Here is a 23,392-nt window from a genome sequence, read left to right on the forward strand (position 1 = left end):
GATTAGTAATTAACTTCCTCTCCCTCCTCCCTTCCTAATTACTCCCAAATCAGGACACACGACTGATGCTTAATTGATGCGTATTCCCAGATTCCTCTAGTTACTCCTCAGTCCAGGGCTCTGATCTTGTCTGAAGCCTGCAACTGGTGGGAGAGGAGAAGCCGGTGTGTAGGAAGTTGGTCCTCAGAGGACAGTTGGTATTATGGGATGCTGGGTAGGCTGCTATCATTCTACTCCTCCCCTTTAGCCTTCTCATCCCCACAATTCATCACAACTCCAATAATTGCGTGCTGGTGGCTTATGATATGGTCCCTCTGGACTCTCCTCTTCACCTCCATAACCCCTACAAGACAGCTAAATACGGGTGCCATAGTATCAAAGTCACGTATCCTCCAGGCTACTTTGGCAAATGTGTCTGGCTAGGGCCCTCAACTCTAAGAGACCCCTAATCTGGACTGAGGGGCGAAGGGCTTGAAGCAGGAGTGGGGACTATTTCTTCCACCTCTCACTCAAGGTAGCCAATCAAACCATCATGACAACTCCAGCGAGGAGCCCCAGCACCTCCAGGAGTCACTGCATTGGTGACACTTCCCTCAACAGCTCTGGTAACACAGACACAGTTGCTACATAGATGAATCCACCTGCAGTGAATGGCAGCGCCCAGCCAGGACCTGAACCATCTGAAAGAACACTTTCTACTGCTCCTCCTTCAGTAAGGAGGGCACACACCGTGCCCACCGGTGTCCCTATTGTTGTCACAAGCTTTAGATGCATCACCTGCTTTTTGCTGCAGTCAGACTGGCCCAAGATGGTAAAGGTCCCAATTTCATGGGCACTTCATGGAGCAGGACAGTCATAGTGGTCAAAATCCTCAACCCGTAAAGTAGGAACTATCTTAATTCCATTATGGAGTTGCTGTGAATCACAAATGCAGTAATGCATGTGATCTTAATACAAGTCACACAGAAAAACTGAGACGATATGGCAGTTGAAGTAGGAGTTTTACCCGAGGTTGTTCTCAGGGCTCTGGAATATTGTGACTTGTCCATCCCCTTCTCCTGTCACCCATCAGTCAGTTTGTTGTTTTGTGGTGATTTGTGTGTTGCTAGAAGCTATGCACCAACAGTCTTACAAATACCAGCACCTGTGGTATACAGGCCAATAGGTGGAGTTTCTAAGACAAAGACAGAGATGGACTAGGACAAAAGACTTGGAAGTCCAGTTACAAAAATTGTTATTGTTGTTGTGTGCCATTGAGTTGTAACCATCTCATAGGGCTGACTCTCCAGAGGTTTTCAGAAGCAGTAAATTGCACAGAAGGAGATGGCCCATCTGTCTCCCACAGAGCAGCTAGTGGATTTAAACCATATGCCTTTGGGTTGGCAGCAGAGCTCTTCACCACTGTTGTAGTTGTCATGTCCCATAGAGCCAGAACTGACCCATGGTTGACCCTTCAGCAGGTTTTCAGAGGAGGAGATGGACCATCCTTCTACCACAGAGCAATTGGTGGCCTCAAACTGCATGCCCTCAGGATTGCAGCACAGCTTCTTATCACTAGACCACCAGAGCTGATTTACCACTGGGTCCACAGATGTCCCCTAAAAATTAGTCACTGAGTATCCTCTAGTTCACAACAGAATATCATGCATTCATAGTATTGGCAATGACTTCGCTAGGTTGGAAGGCATTAAAATACAATGGCTGCAACGAGGGACTCGAGCCTCCACGGTCATGACCACAGCATTTTGTTCTGTTGTAGATGGTTGTCATGGGTTTGAGCCAACTTGAAGAAAAGTAACAACATGACATTCTCTTCCGTAGCTGTAGGGCCTCCTGAGAGCTCCTCTCTGGCAGGGCCGCCAGCCCTCTCTCTGTACTCTACCACCCAGGCAACCTGCCCGACCACTGAAAACTCAGGGACAGATAAGAAAGGGTTACAGATGGGAAGATGCAAGAGAATTAGAGACAAAGACAATGATGAGAAAGGCAGCTGTGTCTCTTTCAACATTTTAAAGGAGATTTAAATTGAAAATGAGATTTATTTAAGAAACAGCTGGCATGCCTTTTCTCCCCTTCAAAACAAAGGGGCGATGTTGAAAATGGAAAAGTTTGTTGTTGTTTTAACTGAATGAGTGCCACATTTCAAGCCAGAAGAAAGTTGAGGTGAGTCACCGTGAGGCCAGCTGTGGTTGTGTGAACGTGAGCAGGTCATCACGGGGGCCATGAGGAAGCCAGGCAACCACACGGAGAATGGCTGGGCTGACTGGGCAGACCCCACAGGATCGTCCAGGACTGAGAGCGTCATTCTTACTGCAATTATGCTAAGTGAAGGAAGAATAAGGCAGTTGCCCACCACCACCCCCCACAAGCTTGATCAGTTCCTGAGAAAGTTGATAACATCTAAGCTGGTCATATCAAAGACCAGGCCAGACAAATGGATCCTGATAAGAGGCTGAGCCTAATCAAAATAGCTAAAACCTGGGATATTTCACTCAGCATAATGTTCTCCAGAGTCAACCATTTTGAATAATATTGCATGAGTTCCTTGTTTTTTAATGCAGCATAGTATTCCATTGTGCGAATATACCACAGCTTCTCTAGCCATTCGTTTGTTGATGGGCACTTAGGTTGTTTCCAACTCCTTGCTATTGGAACTCATGCAATATTATTCAAAATGGTTGACTCTGGAAAACATTATGCTGAGTGAAATATCCCAGTCACAAAAGGACAAATATTACATGATGCCACTGTTGTAGAATGGGACTGTCCTTGGGGTTGGGGAGAGACTGAGTAAGATGGGTTCAATAATGTATACTGCACTGAAACAGAGGAGGGAGAGAACCGTTTAAAAGAGAGATGTAACTGGGTATTTCTGTCATCACAGGAGACTAGAGCGAGGGCTACATGGTGGAGGGGACCTGGGGGAGGGTTTGTAAAACAATGAAAGAATCTTTTCTTTTACTTTTCCATAATTTTTGGACTCATGTACTTATAACTTGTTAGTCAAATTTGTGTCTTCTAGGTTGCAACACCCCCATGATACATCTTCAAGGATATGTACATGTACAGTCAAGCACAATCAATAAGAGTGCATCTGAATTCCAAAATCAATCTCCATAATAGTCTATGTGTTTCCTACTGCCAAAGGGGCCCTTTAGAGTAGTGAGAGATCTTCACCCTGAAACCCACAGCGTCCCTTTTCAGCAGGAAGTAGCTAAGAGAATACGCCGTCCCCTTTTCCTTATGACTCAGGGTGAAGTCTCTCTCAGGGAGGAGTGATAGGGAATGGCAAAGGATACACTGAAAAGAAGATTAATCAGAACTGGCTTTGACAAGCACTGTGGCATTTGGACAAGAACAAACTGGGAGGAGGGTAGAGAGAATAGTGCAACAATGAATGAGTGGAAGCCCAAAATCTCTGTAAATGTTTATGAAAATTAATAAAATATAATTATAGAAAAAAAAATAGCTAAAACCTAACTTAATTAACAAGACCAAATTCCAAGAAATACCATCTTAGTCCTCTCCAGGACCCCTGTAAGAAGGAACCCCCCTAGACTGCCCGCATGCCATTTTAATCCTGTCCACACGCTGTGCAGCCGGGTCACTCTCAGACCACAAAGGCCTGTTTGTTTCTTAGGACCAGTTTTTTTTCTTTCTTTCTCTCTTTTCTTTATTTTGCTCTCTTTTCTATGTAACACTAAGTGGGTGCTGTGTTGCATCCTCCAATTATCTGACCACAGACCCCTGAGGCTGAGCCTGTTTCACAAGTGGCCACCTTGAGGAAAGACCACCCAGCCAGGTCACCAGAAGGACTGGAGAGTGAGTGTCAGGGACCCCCTGGAGTAGGCACAAGATCACAGGAGTCTCCCAGCTCTTCGGCAAAGTGCAATGAGCTGGCTCACCCCGCCAGTGGCCAGTGGCCGGGGGCACAGATTACAAAGCACTGTTCCTGCTTGACTGATCCGCCCACCACTGCTCACCATGGTCACCTCCCCAGCCCTCCTCAGAGACGAATGCTCCTCTCAGCAGAGCAGCCTGGCCCACTCCCACCCCTGTGCTGAGCGGGCAGCATAACAAATGCTCCTCGCCTCTGCCCAGGGGCGGCGTGGGGATATCATTTGCTCAAAGTCCCATGCTTTCCTCTTCTCTTTACTGGAACCACACGGAGATTGGTTATCTGGTAATTGAGATTGTTTTACAAGGTGTCGCTCATTGTACGGGGTTCCATTAATTTTCAGCTTCTGGTGCATGCCCAGAATAATAGCTGCCCTGTTGTAGAGTATGCCAGATACGCACGCGCACACACCTGAACACACAAGAGCCTGGGTAGTTTGGAAAAAAAAACATAATGACAACTGTGGTAAAACAGACAGACTGAAGGTATTGTCCAGATGTTCTTGTTGAACTTGGACGACAGCCTCAAGGAGGGCTGTTATCATCTGGGGAATACGCTGCTATTAGTTGCTATCAGGTCGGTCTGGATTCATGGCAACCTCATGTTGAGAGCAGAACTGCTTCATAGGATTTTCAAGGCCATGACCCTTTTGGAAGCCCATCATCAGATCTGTCTTCAAAGGCATCTCTGCGTGGCTGAAAGGTTGAACCACCAACCTTTCAGCTAGTGGCTGAGTACCTATTTGCATCACCTGGAAGCTGGGTAACGGGAGACTTTTCAAATCCCTTCAACCTGGAGAGTCTCGAAGACTTTGAATGGCAGGTTCCTCCACTCATCCAAATCTCTTGGCGGCTCTTCAGCAGTCAGATCCCTATGGCTGTGGAAAGAATGGGAAGTCACTCTATCATCTCTGGCTCCAAAGCTCCTTTGCAGAGGAAGAATGAGAGACTCATAGAGGTTAAGTCCAAGAGCATTGAGGGAGGGAGTGACACTACCAGGACTTGAACTCTCTGAATCCAAAGTCCAAGCTTGTTGGGCCTCACCAGCCAACCTCCAAGGGTGCTGTCATTCTTCTGCGACTAACTGCCCTGAGGACTGGGAACAGGTCTTATTCACCATTATGCAAGTTCAACTAAGCTGAGCGCCTGGACCATACCCTTGCTCAATAGAAACAAATGGCTGGCTGGCCTTGCAGGCATGTGCGTACAGGTGGCATCAGATCAGCCACTGGAAGCCCAGTTGGAAAGAGGTTCTAGTGCAAGGTAACAAAGGGATCAGGGTACACGAGTGGTGTAGTTTAGTGACCTCGTCTTCCTCATTCTCCACAGCCCTTTGTGACCCTATCAGGACACCTAGGAAGGCCTTCTTGGTCTTAGAATAATGTATGTTTGTGATTCTCTTCACAATCTCTGGGTCCTTAAAGGGTAGGGGCATGTCTCATTTATCCCAAGTCTACAACAAAGACTCTGAGACAGAGCAGCCTCTTAGCAAAAATCCTTAGGCACCTGGAAGGGCCATTAGGAAGGGCTTGTTAACAGTAGTGTCATCTGATCCCTCTGGCATCTCCCCTGAATCTGGGGTCCTCATAGCCTGGCAGTCTTTTGGCCTCCCAGAGCTTAGGTCTTCCAAACCAGAGAGACTGGTCTCAGCACTCCTGCTTAACACAAAGCTTTCCCTGGGCCTTGCCTCTTGTGGCCATTCATCTTGATTAGGTATTGGCAGCCTTGGCTGATTCAATGCCCACACTGCCTCCTGTTTGTTTTGCAGCAAGAAGGTGTCAGGGATTTTCATTCTGTAGAAGGCTTTAATCTTGGCAGTGGTGGGATAGCCCTTAGTACACTTGTCTTGACGCTCCGCTTGTCTATCTGCATGGCCAGAAAGGTAAATAAAGGAAAACTTTATTCATTCTCTCTCAACTTGGGTTCCCAAGAAGCAGTTACCTCTCATGATCACTTCTTCCTGGAAGCCTTGCTGGTGTTCTGCATTTGTCAGTGTTTACTCATTAGTTGATATGTGTCAACTTCCTTCCTCTCTCTAACCAAGTACAATGAACCCAAAGTTTTCCATGTCTCAGGCAACTATAAAACTATCAGTCTCAGGGAGTCCATAGCCTGAAGGTGGTGAAGTGTGCCATCTTGCTATCTCTCCCTTCTCATCTCCAGAGCACAAGCTCTATTTCGGAGACAGAGTCACTAGGAAGTTTCTGGAAGGTTGACCAGTGTGGTGCCCATGTTGCTGTGAGCACTGATTCAGTGGCTGGGAGAGAACTGGAAGAAACAGAGAAAAGCAAGGTAGTCAGTCCATTTAACTTGAGGATGGACTACCTCTGTGCTATCAGAAGTGGGCCATGGCCACTCTCCATTACCCAAGGGTGGTCAGACTTTGGTCTGAAGCCACGGCACAACCAGCCAGAACAGGCTAGATAGGCAAAGTTTCGTTATTACACTTGCTAGGAGTGTTGGAAGGCCCTTAAGGGATTCCAGCCTGAAGACCAGAGGGCAAAAGACCATTGCCCTTGAAGCTTCTTCGCCCTCCACAGACTCATCTCTTCCACCAGGTCCAGATTCTGCTCCTGCTGCCTTGGCATACCACCAGCAGGGGGGTGTGTGTGAAAGGAGTAGCCATCCGACCCTCATGGATAATACCCTCTGACTCTCAGGTATATGGACCACCTTGTGCAGGTCAATATCTGCAAGCCTGCTCCCTGCTCAATCACCCACACAGTCTTAGGAACATCTAAATAAGCCCCTCGATAAGAGTGGAATCAGGAAAACTGTGACAGTGCCTGGTCTTGGTGTCTTTCTACAGCCCCCTCTCAGGTACACCTTGTTTCTCTTTCATCAGCATCCTCTCACTCCTAAGGGCGGACCAGCTGAGCAAGCTCTTCAAGGCAAATGCCATTAGTACACAAGGGCAGGGAGTGAGGAACAGAGCCCTACTCTCAATCAGACCAAGGTTCAAATAGTGGCTCTATCACCTGATATAGCTGGGTGATCACTGGCAAACGTAATCATCCCCTTGAGATGACAGGAACATAATATTCTCCTTGAATCTCAATTTTCTCCCATAAGAGAGATCTTGTTTGTTGTTGTTATGTGCCATTGAGTCGCATGTAACTCAGAGCTACTCTATGTATGACAGCTCTGAAGTCTGCTCTACCCTGTGCCGACCTTACTGTCTCTGACGCACCTGCCCCCTTTGCCTCAGTCACTGAATGAGTCCTTCTGAGGATTGAAAGAGAGCAGATATTTTCAGCTTTAGCACAGTGGCTGGCACATAGTGAGTATGCAGTAATGCATAGTGTGCAACTGTGCCACTTCCCCATCCCAGGAATCCGCTGGCCACTCCCCTGAAGAGTCAAGACTCGGGCCTTGTCCCCCACTCGGTTTGTAGCACTGTCTGGCATCCTGGAATTGACACTCACGGTGGGAGGACTGTCCCAATTTGTAGAAAGGCAAATCGCAGATGTCAACTGGCTGAGACCCAAGTGCCAGATTTTTTGCCAGAGGCTTGCCTTTTACACCAGACTGCACAGTCTGGAGCCTGTAATGAAAAAAGCTGACAGTCCATTAGCGGCAGAATGATCCGCAGGGCATAGAGCGAAGGAGCTGCCATCCACTCTTACTTCAAGGGCTTTTGAGGGTAAAACCAGCCAGGTGAGTGGGTGAGTGAGTGAGTGAGTGAGTGTATGTGTGTGTTTAAAAAGAGAAAGCAAACTCGATCATAGCTCTGTCCGTTGAAACGGGCAGAAGGAAAACAATCTGACATTACGAGAGAAATGTCAAAGTCTTCCTTATATTCTGTCTTCCCAACTCCTTGGGGTCAGATCTGAGTGACAATCCCCTATTAACAGAACAAGTATATCTCAGGGTTTCAAGACCCTTAGAGGTCTTCTCAGCCAGCACCTCTATTGGTGTTTGGTTCCTCACTTCAGTGTTCCTTGACAAGGACTCATCGTTTCACTTGAATGCCTCCAGTCATAGGGAACTTACCACCCACTGGGACACTTCAAAGATTCTCCTTGTTGATGGATGATTCCTCTAGTGCTTAGAAAGCGCTTCTGGATTTAAGAGCTTAAATCAGGAGTCATATTTAACTCCCATCTATTGGTTGTAGTTTTTGTCTTCTGAATACACACACACACACACACACACACACACACTCTCTCTCTCTCTCTCTCTCTCTCTCTCTCTCTCTCTCTCTCTCCTCCTTTCTCAAGACAGCCCTCCCATGAGTCTTCCAGACATACATGATTTTAAGTGCCCTCACCAGTCTGTTTATTGCTTTCTGGACAAGATTCAGGCTGTTAAAATCTTAAAGTTGTGGTCCCCACGCTGAGAAACATAAAATCTTTGCCACAGTTGTTACTGAGGTGCACACACAGAAATAAAGCTCATCTAACTGTATTTCCCTTCAGTTCACATTTCCTACTACATACTTTGCTAAAATATGAATATGTGATTTCCATGGCATTTTCTAGGCCTTAGATGAATCTAGAAAAAGACGCCCAGAAATCTGAGCCTGGCCTCCATCTGGCCTGGCCCGTGCAGATAGGGGCAGGACTATTCTCTTCCTTGTTCTGGGCACGACTCTCCTATCAATTACATTTCAGATGGCATTAATCTTTGTGACAGTCAGAGCCCACTACTGACTCAATCTAAGCTTCAGGCCAAGCCATTTGTTTGCTTGTTTTAATAGACATGACAGGAAAGTTAGTAAGTTAGAATATGATGCATTGGCATCTTCTTTCCCAGCCTAATTCCAGGGAAGATCAACACTGAGCCCCCTGGGCTGGGTGGGTGAACACTGTGCTGAGGTGTTTCAAGGGGTGAGGAAAGAGGGAGGTCATGGAGAGTGGGCATGTCTTCAAGGCTGGAACAGAGATGGGCATGGGTGGCAGAGACTGGTACTCTGCAAGCCTTAGGAAGGCTATTGCCAGGATATTTTGAACCCTCCCAGAACAGCAGTGCCCCAAAGACAAAGGGACATAGCCCAGCATCAAGTAGCAGAACAGAAATCATAAATTGAGCAAATGGATCCAGAGCCCCAGCACTTTCTCTCAACTTCAGAGCAGTGAGAAGGGCCCAAAAGATGAGTGAAGTTAAACTTCCAGCCAACAGAACAAATCGGACTCAGATTTGACATTATATCCCAGATATATCCATTGTTGAAATTCAATGAAACTCTGGCTCTTTGGGAGAGCAAAGTTTGTCACTTGTATTTTACTCCGAGTTTCTCCTTTGACTCATCAAAGCAGCTTTTGATGGACGAAGCTCTCAATTATCACTCATTTATTTTATAGCTCTTCCTCTAAGGTTTTGAAAACAGATGATTTCGGCCACCCAATCATTAGTCCTCATTCTGCCTCTAATGAGGGCTGGGCCGGCCAACCAGGGCAGGACTGGCACGTGCTGTGCAGAGCTTCCTTTTCTTTTTGGCACACACACTGCAGGATAGCTGGCTCCCTCTCACAGGCTGTGTGTGCCCTTAGAAATTCATCTCACTATATCATTACCCATTCACGTCTCTGCCTTGTTTATAGTGTGTATTGTCACATGGTTCCCTGAAACCCAGATGTGCTCTATCTGCTACAGATGGTCTTGTTTCTTCAGACCAGTGACCCCACCAAAGAAAAGAAAAAGGAAGAAAATAAAGGAGAGAAGGAAGGGAAGTCATTCTGGCGTCACTGGCTCTTTCCAAATCCATATGAGCTCTAAGTGGCTCTCTCTGGGCTAGAAAAGTTCAGTCAGATTCTAGTCAAATTCACTGCCAGAAAAACAAGTACAATCCTGAACACAGGGCCTCCCCCATGTCCCAAGGTCCCTGCCATGGAGTCACAGATATTTCTGCGTCAGCATTCACAAACAGACAACAAAAGTATGAGCAAAACATTAATTAAAAGCCAGGCTATATTTTAAATTTTTTTTTATTTTAAGGCTAAAGAAAAATTTTCATTGAGTCAAGGGATGTAACACAAATTATGGTGACTTATGTATAAAATCTGGCACCAAACTTGGCCATGGTGCAACAGGTATATATAAAAATATGCATTAAAATCTGCACCATAACACAATGTGTGACTACAGAGGCAGGTCTGGCCCATGGACCTAGGAAACTCTTAGTTCTACAGCCTCGGGAGTGAGCTCCATGTGAGAACAGCCTGCACTGTGGAGAAGCCAAAAGAAGGCCATTCCCCAGCGAGCACCAAGATGTCACAAGCATGGCAAAGAACAAAATCAGTGCTGGGAAGGCAGGCAGGGGAAAAGCAGCTCATTCTCCTCTCTTGTTCCTGGGCTCTGACTACTATTCCACAAGGATCATAGAACTCTGGTAGACCAATGACTTTTAACTTCAAAGGAACCTACAATTTCTAAATGTTCTTCCTAAGTAAGCTGACCAATTCTAACTCAACTAGCCGAATCCTAAGTATTTGAAGCTTAAGGATTAAAAATGAGTTCTTATGCCATTTTCTGAAGGTCAGGACTTTTAAAATACCACAACAGCTATAATCTCAACAGAAATGTATCATGATAATGATCTCAATCTATTTCAGTCTTGGACCAAATGCAACTGAGCAATTCTAGCTCAGAAATTATCCTTCACAGGCAATGAAATGTAATGGTGTTTCAATCAATGTTGGAATTCCCTATTCTTAGTGTGACCTCACTGAAGCCCTACTGCACCAGGAAACAGAAGCCTCTGAAGAGGCAGGGTCACTGCTGCACATCTGCCTTCAAGGACGAAGACAAAGCTCCTTCACTGGCCAGGCCTGGCACTTCCCTGTTGATCGGCTTATGCATTCACCAGGAGTGCTCATGTCCCAGCTCTGCCTATCTTCTGACTCTGTGAGAAGTGACAGTCACCCCAACTCAACTACTGAGTTGTTGCTTAAATACTCTTACCTCTGCTCCACAGTAGACACAAAAACAGGGACTCAACAGAGATGGAAAGTGAATGGGTGGGAGGCATTAGATGTGATCGGGGTAAAAAAAATCCCTGTGGCCTTTAAAAAGCTCACAAGGATGGCAGTGTTGCTACAATTTCAAGGTTCTCAGCAGTTCATGAAAAAGTTGGGAGTCCTACCTGTCATTCTAGTGGCTTCTACAAAGGGAAACCAAACACCTAGCCAATTTCTCCCCAAAGCAGAGTGATTTTCTCAGCTGCTCCATGGAGGTTTTTTCCTCCTGCTCATCTCTGGCTTGACTGCCCTGCTGCAGGATAATCTGACACTTTTCTTCAACTGTGGCAAGAGAAGAGAGGAAGCAAAAAGCTTCTGGTTTAAAGCTGAAGCATAAAGCTGAGAGCCACACGAGGCTGTTAATGAGGGACTTTCTCTCTCAAGCAATATTATTTCACGATCCAAGTTCTGAGAGCAAAAGACAGTTGCTCCCCAAGCTAATGGTGCCTGGACCCAGTCATTAACATTTCCTAGAAGACCAAGTTAACCAAAGGAAGCTCTGCCTGGTTCCCTTGACTGCTTCAGGAGAGGAGGCCACCTGGGCAGCTCCTTCACAAAGCCTTAGAACGCTGAACATATGGAGCGAAAGCTCAGCCCATTTTAAAGTGACCTGACTACACCCTCTAGTGGAAATTATCAACAAAACACTGACTGTGCATCCAATTCACCTTCTTTAGACAACAGTGGTTTCAAGATTCTCAGGAAAACGCAAAACCTCAGTTTCGGTCTTTAAGAAGGGGAGAGGGGTAAGCAGGAAGGGGGAGGGCAGGAGTTCACATCCATCACTCGGAATCTCACTGTCAAATCACATTCCATTCTACAGTATTCTGACTTCAGAATATTCCATTAAGAGGGATGTCCTGTGTGGGGAGCAAATGGACCCCTTTTAAAGTTTGGGCAGACTGCCCACTGGTGCCAGGATGATGCCAAAGACGTAGAAAAGTCCCAGCAAGAGGTTGAGTTTGGCAGTCTTCTGTGGCAGTTTGTTGAAGGCCTGGCTTCGGAACTGCCTCTCAAGGGAAAAGGCCATGGGAATGGTGAGCAAGGGTAGGGCCAGGCTGATGCTGCAGTGTGTGGCTAAGATGGTGAAGATGAGGTAAGGCAGGAAGAGCAGCATGGTGTAGAGCACGTAGGAGAGGGTGGGGCCGATGAGGATGGCCAGCGTGACGATGCCGGCCTCCCGATCAGAATCTATGTCCCTGGTGTTGTTGGAATGGAGAATGGCCTCGGTGCTGAGGGCGAGAGGGATGGCGTAGACCAAGGGGAAGACTGCCAGGGAGCCCACTTGGACGGCGTAGGCGAACATCACAGCCAGCGGGCCAAAAGTGATGAGGATGATGAGGTCTCCCAGGGCCACGTACTTGAAGCCAATTCCTACAGCCAGAAAAACAGAGAGCTGATTGAGATTAAGCACTGAAGTTCAGGGACTGCCCATCAGTCACAAAGCCAGTCATTTCTGGCTGGGAATGGTGACTTCTGAGACTGTGACTCAGATCCCTAGCCCACCAGTGCAAACCCTGGTTTCTCCTCCAACATGACCCAGAGGGACAGTAAGAAGACTAATCTTCCAGGACCTGCTTAGATTGCCAAGTTATCCCTCCTAATGTCCTTCAAGGAACAAAAAGAAGTGGGCTCCCACTACCCATATAATCTAAAAGGAGAGCCAGGGAAGGCCATACAAGGTCTTATAAACTATTCCTCGGTATCTTTCCCCCATCACTAATTCCTGCAAGATATCATACCTTTCTGTAAGCCCCCTAGAACACTCCCTCACAGAATCTCCACTCAGTCTCTTACCTTTCTGCCTCTTTAACTTTACAACCTCCAGAGGCACCTTCTGCTTTGGAAACCCCAAGTGAAATTTCAAGGACTTTCAATTCCACATAAAGAAATATTTGCCACATAAGTAAAACAGTAAGGAAGTAAAGTTATAATGCTGCTTCCTCTTTTCAATTCTTAAGATGTTAAAAGTTCCAATCATCCCTGATTTTTCTTCCTGCTCATCTACTTTACGCTCTGTCTTCTCCACTTGGCATCTTTCCTACCAGTCCAATGCTCTCCATGCTTAGAGTCATAAACCTCATCCCACAGTGAAGTTCGTTGTCACTAACTCAGATTCAGAGTGACCCTCTAGGACGCAGTAGTAGGATCACTCCATTGGGTTTCAAAGAATAAATCTTTATGAGAGTGGCCTGCTTCTCTTTCTCTGGCCAAGGAGTTCAAACCACCCACTTTTCAATCAGCAGCCCAAATTAGCTTATCCCACAATACCTCCAGGTCTCCTGAGCCCAGCTCACTCCCCTCAAATCCAAGTCATGGTCATCTTATGCCTGGAACACGGGAACACTCTCTTAATTGGTCCCTCGGCTACCATTCTAATGACATTCTGTCATGGATTGAATCTAATTCTTGTACTAGTAAACATGATCCTGTTTTGAATCAGAGATGCTCTTTTTTATGTTAAAGATACCAAAGTAGCCTAAACCTGATCAGTTCTGAATGATAAGAAAACAAGAACAGACCCTGAGACATTCCTTAAGTTCTCTCTATTCTCCCTTTCACTTCTTTCAGGTCCTCGGGAGCCTCAGACACCCTCCACCCTTTTACCGGGCTAACCCCTACTCACTCTCTGAGACTTAAAAGACCCTTCTTCAAGACAGCTTTCTGTCAACCTCTAAATGACATCTGGTGCCTGTGCTCTGATTCACCACGACCACCACCCCTGCATCCTTTCACTTTCGTAAAACTCATCAAACTTTCAAGTACTCAATCTCTGTCCTTCTTACTAGACTGGAAGTGAATACCGTAAGGGAAAAAGGGGAACACTTGTGTCATCCCCAATGCTAGGCACAATGACTGAACTGAACATAGAGCTATAGCAGCCAACCCCTGGGATGTGGGACCAATAAGAGAAATATCTCCCACCCCAAGCAGCACAGGGTAGGTGAGGAGTCCACTGGACACGATCTACAAATACCTGCTAAAAGCTTGGGAAACTCCAAAGCTAGCTAAACTGGCAAGGTGTGACCTGTGGATTAGAAAATAACAGCAAAAGAGAGGAAGACCCTCCACCAGGCAGACTGACACAGTGACTGCAGCAATGGGCTCAAGTGTGTCAGAGATTGTGAGGACGGCACAGACAGCACAGGGTTCAGATCTGCTGTTCACAGGGTCATTATGAGTTGTTCTCAACTTGACAGCACCTAACAACAACCACAACTGCATAATCTGGGGAGCTCTGATGGCACAGTTCCCAGAGTGATGCTGTTATCCAAAGACTGCATGTCTCTGGTGGTCTGAACTTGCCTGCAGCTCCAAGGAAGAAAGACAGGCAGTCTCTTCCCACTGCAGTTTACAGCCTCAGAAACCTGGGGCAGGGTTGCTGAGTTCGAACTGACCCAACAGCAACGAGTTTGAGTTTTGACTGTATAATTTAGGTGATGTAAAATGTTAACATGCTTACTCAATAAACCAAAAGGCTGAGGACAGCATCTACCCAGAGGTGTCTCAGAAAACAAAACTGGAGATCTACTTCAAGCCACTGAAAATTCCACAGGGCACAGATCTGCTCTGGCATAAACGGGGTCACCAGAAGTCAGATCAGACCCGATGGCAACCGGTTGTATTGGGTAATAGTCTATGCAAGATAGAGAATGCGTAAGTTTGAAGAATTTTAATTTTTAGGAAGTTCTAATGACCTTATCAGTAGAGAGTTGTGCTGGCAAACCAAATGTAGGCAGTTCACATCCACCAGCTGCTACGAGGGAGAAAGATGGGCAATTTTCTTCCATAACAACATGCCTCTGAAAACTATGAACTTAAAGAAATGACAATAGTTAAAGAACAGGATTCAGGTCTTTTGTTCTTGGGTCACTATAAGTTGTGTTCGACTCAATGCACTTAACAACAACAACATGATTTATAGTGTCTGAAAAAAATCCTGGACGGTCAGTTATGAGTCAGTTCTAACTTGACTGCCATGAGTATGAGTACGAAGTCTGCATTTTCTTTCATCAGCTCTGAACATAAAAGAACAAAGAAATGTAGAGGCACTAAAAGCAAGTGTGCAAATGAGAATCTGCCCAAGTTTACTGTTCACACTCAGGTGGGGTTCTTTGGAACTAAATGACCCCCTTTGGTTCTTTAGAACAAAGTGCCTAAGTGAGAGCAATCACACACATGGCCCCTAATACTTTCCCTTACCCAGCAAGCGAATTCTGTTTTCCCTAAGCAGTCTTTTGATTAATAATTTCATTGACTGAGGACATGCCCCCAAGGAGTAAGCTCCTTCAAGCAGAACACCAGTTCCAATTGTAATTTCGTAAATTGATGTTTCTTATAATACCTCACACACTTCAGGGGTTACCCCTGTCCAAAGAAGACACTACTGGACAGAAATGCTGGTCTTTACAAAAGCAAAGACCTAGCGAGTTGCTCCACAAACTACTTAATATTCTTATTTCCTCAGCTCCCCAAGTTGACACTTCAGGAATGAGGCCGGGGGTAGGGGGAATCTCAATACCACAGCCTTGACTTTGGCTGGATTCTCAACCTGTCTGAGCTAAATAATAATAGACTGATAAAGTTAAACTATCATCAATTATGCTTCTCTTAAGAAAAATCATTTATGGGAGGTCAAGTAGTCGAAAGTTATTCAAATATGAAGATGAGAAGGTAAGAGAGGGGCAGGAAAGCTAGAGTACTAAAAGTGGTACAACTAGAACAGAATAAGAGGGAACAATGACACACTGTAGAAAGACAGAGCCAACACTGACTAAATCATGTAGGGATAATTAAATGGGAACCTAATTTTCTGTGTAAACTTTCAGTTTAAATATTATAAAAGAATAATTTTTTAAATACATGAGATAAAAATTAATCAACTGTAATAATTGAGATGTGTGCCTTTCGCTATGTCAGTGGGTTGGGGATTTTCCCACATCTAAAAAAACCACATTAACCATATTTTCATTGCTCCACCCAGGATATTTCAATGTCATTCCATTTGTTCAATAAATGAGTCTATATCATAGGGAGCTCTGGTGGCCTAGAGGCTGCACTGCAATCCCGAAGTCACACAGTTTGAGGCCACCAGCTGCTCCACGGGAGAAGACTAGGCAGTCTCCTCCCACGCAATTAACTGCCTCAAAAAGGTACAGATCAGTTCCGAGTCTATGGTACACAACAACAATAACTATGTCCTAGGCATTGTTTGGGGCACTAAGGGTTCATCAATTAAAGGAGATTACAATCCCTGGTACAACTGAGTTTACAAGCTAATGGGAAAATGACAAGATATGTGCTTTACATCTTACAAGAAAGCATGTGATGTAGAGAAAAACAACAGGAAAAGAATGGTAGGTGCATGCACACCCGTGTTTATCGTGGCTTTGTTCACAATAGCAAGGAGTTGGAAACAACCTAAGTGGCCATCAACAAATGAATGGATAGAGAAGCTGTAGTATATTCACACAATGGAATACTACGCTGCATTGAAAAAACAAGGAACTCATGCAATATTATTCAAATTGGGTGACACTGGAGGACATTATGCTGAGTGAAATATCTCAGTCACAAAAAGACAAATACTGCATAGTGCCACTGTTGTAGAATGGGTTGGGGTAAAACTGAGAAAAACTGGATAAATTATGTATACTGCATTAAAACAGATGAGGGAGAAAACTGTTTAAAAGGGATATGTGATTAGGTATTATTGTCATGCCGGGAGTCCAGAACGAAGGCTGCATAGTGGAGTGAACCTGGGGGAGGGATTGTAAAACAAAAAGAATTTTTCTTTTGCTTTTCAAAAAGAAGAGTGAACTGGGGGTGGGGGGGAGGGTGGCAGGGAGAAAAGTACAACAATGAATGAATGGAAACCCAAAGTCTCTGTAAATTTTCATTAAAATTAATAATAAAAACATTGAGAAGAAAAAAATGGTACATGCAAAGTGGGCAGAGGGAGGGAATGCATGATTTTAAAAACAGTAAGATCTCCCTTAGAATTAGCTGGCATAAAAAAAAAAATAATTAGCTGGCATTTGAGCAAATGCCTAGATGTTACAAAATGAACCATACAGATAGTTGAGGGAAGAATGTTCCAAAGGGAACAGCATCTATAAAGACCTGAGAAACAAAGTTACAAGCTCCAGAACAGCAAGGAGAGAGATGTAGCACTGGGAGCAAGGGGGATGAGAACAGGTCAGAGAATCGCAGAAAGAGGGTGACTCTCATTGCAGAGTCCCAGGAGGTCAGTGGCACTTACTCTGAGCCAGATAGGAACCATCAAGGATTTTGGGGCAGAGAAAGGACATATCTGCTTTATATTTTCACAAGATTATTCTAGGAGTTGCTTTGGGAACTGTCAATGCTATGGATTGTGTTCCCGCAAAATATGCACTATAAATCCTAGCACTGCAGTTATACTGTGGTTATCATATTTGAGGATAGGTTTTCTCTGCTATGTTAATGAGGTAGTATTAGTGTAGGGTGTGTGTTACTTGAAGCTCATCAAGAAGCCAAGGAACAGAAGCAGAGAGTAGGGACCTTCCACTAGAGCTGGGGCTCTGACTTTGGACTTCTATCTAGCCTTCTACGCTTTCTGAAAATACCATGTCTATTCACTAAAGGTACCCACTTGTGGTATTTCTCTTAAATCAGCACTAGATAATGAAGTCTAAAACAGACAAGGGCAGATAAAGAGACAGTAAGGGGTCCACCACAATATCCCAAGGATCTATGATCTTGGCTCAGACCAGTGTGTGGCAGGGGTTGGGAAATGGTGAAAAGCAGTCAAATGTATTTTCAAAGTCAATACGATTTGTGGATGTGAAACACTGACAGTGAAAGAGTAAAAAAATGGTGCCAGAGTTTTTAGCCTAAAGAACTAGAACAATTAAGTTGTCATTGCAACTGACAATAAAGCAGTGGGAAACTAGCTCCTTAAATAAATACCTTGTAATAGTTTGAAACTAACACTTTCCTGTACTTTAAGTAAAAGGACTTTCTTTTGCAATTAATAGGTATAGCAGAAAACTGTACTTCTAGACTAATGAATGCTAACTTTTCACAATATTCAATGTAAAATTCTTTATATCTTAAAAAGAAAAGGTTTTTCTTTCTCTAACAGTAACTGAAAGGCTTCTTTATCAAATGGAAGCCCTTTGATAATATTTGCCTGTCCATCCTGCAATCTATTGCTGACAGGTTTTCCCCAGCCAAAGCCCTCTGCTGTTGGCTTGTTTATCCTGCAATCCATAGCTGAGATTTACTCCCCATAAACTCTGCAATCCATATCTGAGAATTGTTCCCTTGTGTTTGGCACCAAGCTATCTCCAGAACCTTGACAAGACCAGGCCAATCAGCCCAAGACACAATTACTGGGCCTGAACAGCTGGTGAAGAGTGAAGAGACATGCTCACACATCCTACCGGTCTTGTTTCCCCTATTTAAGCCCCGGTAGTCGGGAAGCTCATCCTCCCTTGTCTCCTATATACCAGTACACAGCAAAACTTCCACTTTTCCACTCCAACCTCTCTCCAAGATTGGTTTTTCTGGCAGCAGGCAATAGAACTGCGGCTTTCCAGTAATACTATGAAATGAGATGGGGAAAGCTGTGTGTAGAGGCAAGAAAGTCTGAAGTTCAGGTTCATAAATGGTAAGTGTGAGAAATACACAGACACACACACACACCCTCTCCCTCTTCTAGGGCATGCTGGTAGCCTACCATTATGGAGCTGCCAACCCAAAGTTAGTTGGTTCGAATCCACCAGTCACTTTATGGGAGAAAGACAGGCAATTTCCTCCCAGGCGACTTACAGCCTCTGGAGCTATGAGTCAGTTCTGACTTGATGCCACATAATACATGAAGGACTAAATGAGCTTGGAGATTTAGGAGTTTAGTGAAAGATCTGGCCATCTTGAGAGTCATGCAGCATTTGAAGCCATAAGAACAGGTAATGTCTCCAACATTAGGAGATCAGGGAAAGAAGAAGGAGCAGAAGAGCCTGAGATTGAAACAGATGAGCACCATGTAGCCACTGCCTACTTCTCCGGCCAAATCTCAGCCCACTCTCATCAAATTTTCTTACAAATGCACTAAATTTACAATTGGTTGCCAGAGTACCAGCTTTCTGATGACTTCTTTCACCTTCAACGATCTTTACAGTACCCTTGAGCCTAGTTCTCAAGGAGATGCTCTGGAGCTTCCTAGTCCTCCTCTCTTATCAGGTAATTACCTCTGTGGCTGTTGCTATTACATGCAGTTGAGCTGGAACCAACTCGTGGCTGACCCTCCAGAGTTTTAGAGGCAGTAAACAGCATGGGAGGAGACTGTCCATCTTTCTCCCACACAGTAGCTGGTGGTTTTGAACCACATGTCTTGGAGTTGGCAGTGCAGCTCCTTACCATTAGGCCACCAGAGCTCCCTTACCTCTATGCCAAGGTCTCCCAAATATCTTTATCTTCAGTCTAAACTTCATCGTTGAACTCACACTCTTATATCCACGTGCCCATATGCTATTTCCACTTGGAAAAAAAGACATTTAACGTGTCTTATTTAAGATTCTTACCACTGGACCAATTGGCAGCATCAGGATGGATGGTGAAGAGATTGAGATTGTGAACAACTTTAGTTTGCTTGGCTCCATGGTCAACACTCTTGGCATCAGCAGCCAGGAAATTAAAAAAAAACGTATTGCGATGGCCAAGTCTGCTATTAGGGACCTCTCCAGGGTACTGAAGAGCAATGGTGTCTCTCTGGAGACTAAGGTGTGCCTGATACAGGCTATGGTCTTTGCAATCACTTGTTATGCATTGGAGAGTTGGACAATGACTAGGGAGGAAAGAAGAAGAATTGATGCCTTTGAGCTGTGGTGCTGGAGAAGAGTATTAAATATACCATGGACTGCCAAGAAAACAGAGTCATCCTGGAGAGGGTTAAACCAGGCTGCTCCTTGGAGGCAAGGATTCTGGGGCTTCATCTGACATATCTTGGACATGTTGTAAGGAGGGACAGGTCCTTGGAGAGGGACATCATGCTTGGTAGGGTGGAGGGACAGTGTAGGAGGGGAAGACCCTCTATGAGGTGAATTGATTCAGTGACTGGGGTAATAGGGATGGGTGTGTCAGAGGCAGTGCAATTGGCACAGGATAGAGCAGGGTTTAGGGCTGTTGTACATAGGGTCGCTATGAGTCACAAGGTACTGGATGGCACATAACAACAACATTTAAGTTAATCCCTTGACTTTCTTAAAAAAAATTATTCTATCCTCAGCTTTCCCCATTTCACCTGATATCAACTCCATTCTTTGAATTGCTCAGGCTAAAATATGCGTTTTGCTCTATTCCTGTCTCTAACAGCTAATCCATCAGCAAACCCCAACTAACTGGTATGCCTTATCTTCTCCGCTACTACAATCATGATTCAAGACGCAAAGATCTCTTGCCTAAACTACTACTACAGAATAGCCTACCATTTGATTTTTCCCCATCATTCCTTTGCCCCAGTCCCATTTATCCATTCTCAATACGTCTATTAGAATGATCCTTTCAAAACATTAACTCAGATCATGCTATTCCTTTGTTCGAAACTGCACAATAGCTAGCTCCCTCATTTCAGGGTAATGTCTGATGGCCTACAGGGCCTCTTGCCCTCAGTAAGGAGTGATGGTTTACAAGGCCTCCCGCCCTCCATAAAACACCCTTTCCCCCTCCAGCTAGTCTGGACTCTCTGAGTTTCATCAGACCTGCTTCTGTACTAACTATTCCTTCTGCCCTGCAATGTTCACACCCCACCCACAGATGTCTGCTTGACCTTTCCTCCTCTTGTTGACTTTTTGATAGGATCTAAGAAGATCATGAATAATAAGGAAGACCAGAGAACTGATGCCTTGGAATTGTGGTTCTGGCAAAGCAGCAGTCTCACTGAATGTACCATGAACTACCAAAAGGACAAACAAATCTCTTGGAAGAAGTGTAACCAGGGTGTTCCAAAGAGACAAGGAAGGTGAAATATCATCTACTTTGGGATTGTTGTCAGGAGAGGCCAATCCTTGATTTTAAAAAAGGCATTATGCTGGGAAAAGTGGAAGGTCAGAAAAAGACAGAAAGCCCCTTAGTCAGACAGTTCCAGTAACAGCATTGATGGGCCTGAGGATGGTGGAGCTTGTGAGGATGGTACAGGACAGGGCAACGCTCAGACCTGTTGTTCAGAGGGTGATTAAGGGTTGTAGTCAATTCAATGGTACTGAACAACCACAGCCCGCATCAGACTACTTCATACGGTAGGAGTCTATGTCCTCCTCCTTTGCTTTTTCCCCTCAAAGCATTTATCAGCTTCTCATATTCGGTACTCAGGGGGGCTGTTGCACAGTAAATTACATAATGAGGTCCTTCTAGTCAGTCTGTAATTCTCACCAAATAACTGGACATTGGTGTTGTTATGTGCCATTTAGTTGGAAATAACTTAAAGCTGACCTTTCACCAAGTTTTCAGAGGCTATAAATCACATAAGAGGTGACTGCCTATCTTTCTCCTTCACAGTAACTGGTGGATCTATAAAAATGAGATGCTTATGGCCCATAACAGAGATTAAGGTGCACAGCATTCAGGGGAGTGGGACCACACAAGTAAACAAAACAGAACTCAAATGAAGAGGTTGGTCAGTTCTACAGTCCCACTAGATTTAAAACGAGCCATCTCACCACCGGCAAAGGGATCTGGCCCACATAATGTATCGTTGAGGTTGGACTGTGTTCCTTGGACTCAAGGTATTTATGCTGGGAATCACTTGGACTCAGGAGTCAGCTGTAACACCTAAGACAGCAATAAGTGGTGAGTAGCGGTAGCAGAAAAACAGCAGAACAGGAGAGTGACTTAAAATGGTACAGTGGACTCCCATGGCCATGGAGGAAAGCAAGGAAGTTGAGCCCTTTCTGGCAAGAAGCTTGCTGGCAGAGTGAAGTGCTTCTGGTTACCTGGTAGAGTTAAGCTCCCTAACCTCCTGAAATAAGAAAACCAAATGGTTTGAGGTCAAGGCTTACTAATGGTGGAGTGGCTTGTCTCTACATACTGGGAAAGCACTATACAAAGAGCTTTGTAACACTCACCCAAGCAGGGCAGAGGGCAGAGGCAAGTCTCAGGGCCAGAGAGAGGCCTGCCCAGAGGCATGTCTAAGAAGCAGCTGTACTGATTGTAGAACTGTTGTGTCCTGAGTAATTTTTTTTCTTTTGAATTACTATAATCTGTTACTTCCCTAACTGAGCCTTTGGATTATGATGCTGGCAAAGAATATTGAATAAACCACAGTCTGCCAGAAAAAAATTAATAAATCTGTCTTGGAGAAAATACCAGAGTGCTCTAAGGGCACAGCTGGTAAGAAGTGGCACTGCTAACCCAAATGTGGTGCCTCTCTGCCAGTTCAAATCCACCAGGGGATCTGTGGGGAAAAGATGGGAAATTTCCTGCTGTGTGGTTTTACAGCCCCCCAGAGCCACTGGAAGGTCAACTATGATGTTATTATTTGTCATCAAGTTGCCTGCAACTCTATGTACAACAGCTCTGAAGTCTGTCCTGTCCTGAGCCAGTCTCACTGACTCCAACACACTTACCCCACTGCCCCAGTTAATGTGTCTATTGCTCTCGTCTGGGGTCTTCCTCTCCTGTGCCATCCCTCCACCCTTCCAAGCATGATGTCCTTCTCCATGAATTGGTCCCTCCTGTCCACATGCCCAAAGTATGTAGACGGAGCTTCAAAATCCTAGCCTCCAAGGAGAAACTTGGTTTCACCCTCTCCAAGAGAGGTCTATTTGTTTTCTTGGTGGTAAATGGTATGTTCAAGACTCTTCTCCAGCATCACAACTCAAAGGCATCGATTCTTCTCTGCATCCTTAGTCACTGTCCAGTTCTCTGATGCATAGAGAGTAATTGCAAGAACGAGGACCAAAGCCTGGATCAGGCGCACCTTAGTCTCTAGACTGAAAACTATGAGTCGGTTCTGATGCAATAGCAATGAGAGGAGAGTACAGCCAGAATGTCCTATTAGAACTACGAAGGTGAGATTTCACCTCATGTACTTTGGACACATTATCAGCTAGTACTCAAGCCCTGGAGAAAGACTTGCACTTGATAGAGACTCAGCAAAAAAAAGGGCAGGCTCTCAACAAGAAAGAGATAGGCTGATCCAATGAGTAGAGCAATGGTTTAACTATAGCAATGACTGTGAGAGCAGCACAGGATGGAGCAGTGTTCTGCTCTGTTGCATAGAAGAGTTATAAGTTGGAACCAACTTGAAGGGCCACCTAGCAACTTCTCTGATAAATGCTGTAAACTTGACTATTGCCTGTCAATTCTCCATGAACACTACAATGAAATACTGTGCCCAACAGAAGATTGTGTGCCATGGGAGGGAGACAGAGCATCAGAACTCTCGCTCAGGTGGGGAGAGAAGGCATATCTGTCCTTTGCCAGGCATATCTGACCTTTGCCTGTTTTTGCTGGTATTGATCCTTTCGTCCTACTTATGCAGTTGTTGTTATGTG

General features: G+C 45.0%; 1 protein-coding gene across 1 annotated transcript in view; it reads right to left on the minus strand.

Annotated features, from left to right (window-relative positions):
- Window positions 1-11,620: 11,620 nt before the first annotated feature.
- The window catches only part of UBIAD1 (UbiA prenyltransferase domain containing 1), a 14,919-nt gene continuing 3,147 nt past the window's right edge, over window positions 11,621-23,392 (minus strand). The window contains exon 2 of the mRNA XM_006885756.1: window positions 11,621-12,230. Coding sequence (XP_006885818.1) covers window positions 11,743-12,230 — 488 coding nt within the window. The 3' untranslated portion in view covers window positions 11,621-11,742. The remainder of the gene's footprint in view (window positions 12,231-23,392) is intronic.

The sequence above is a fragment of the Elephantulus edwardii genome, unplaced genomic scaffold (assembly GCF_000299155.1).
Source record: "Elephantulus edwardii isolate Elephantulus edwardi_28Jun2011 unplaced genomic scaffold, EleEdw1.0 scaffold00045, whole genome shotgun sequence".
NCBI classification, from domain to species: domain Eukaryota; kingdom Metazoa; phylum Chordata; class Mammalia; order Macroscelidea; family Macroscelididae; genus Elephantulus; species Elephantulus edwardii.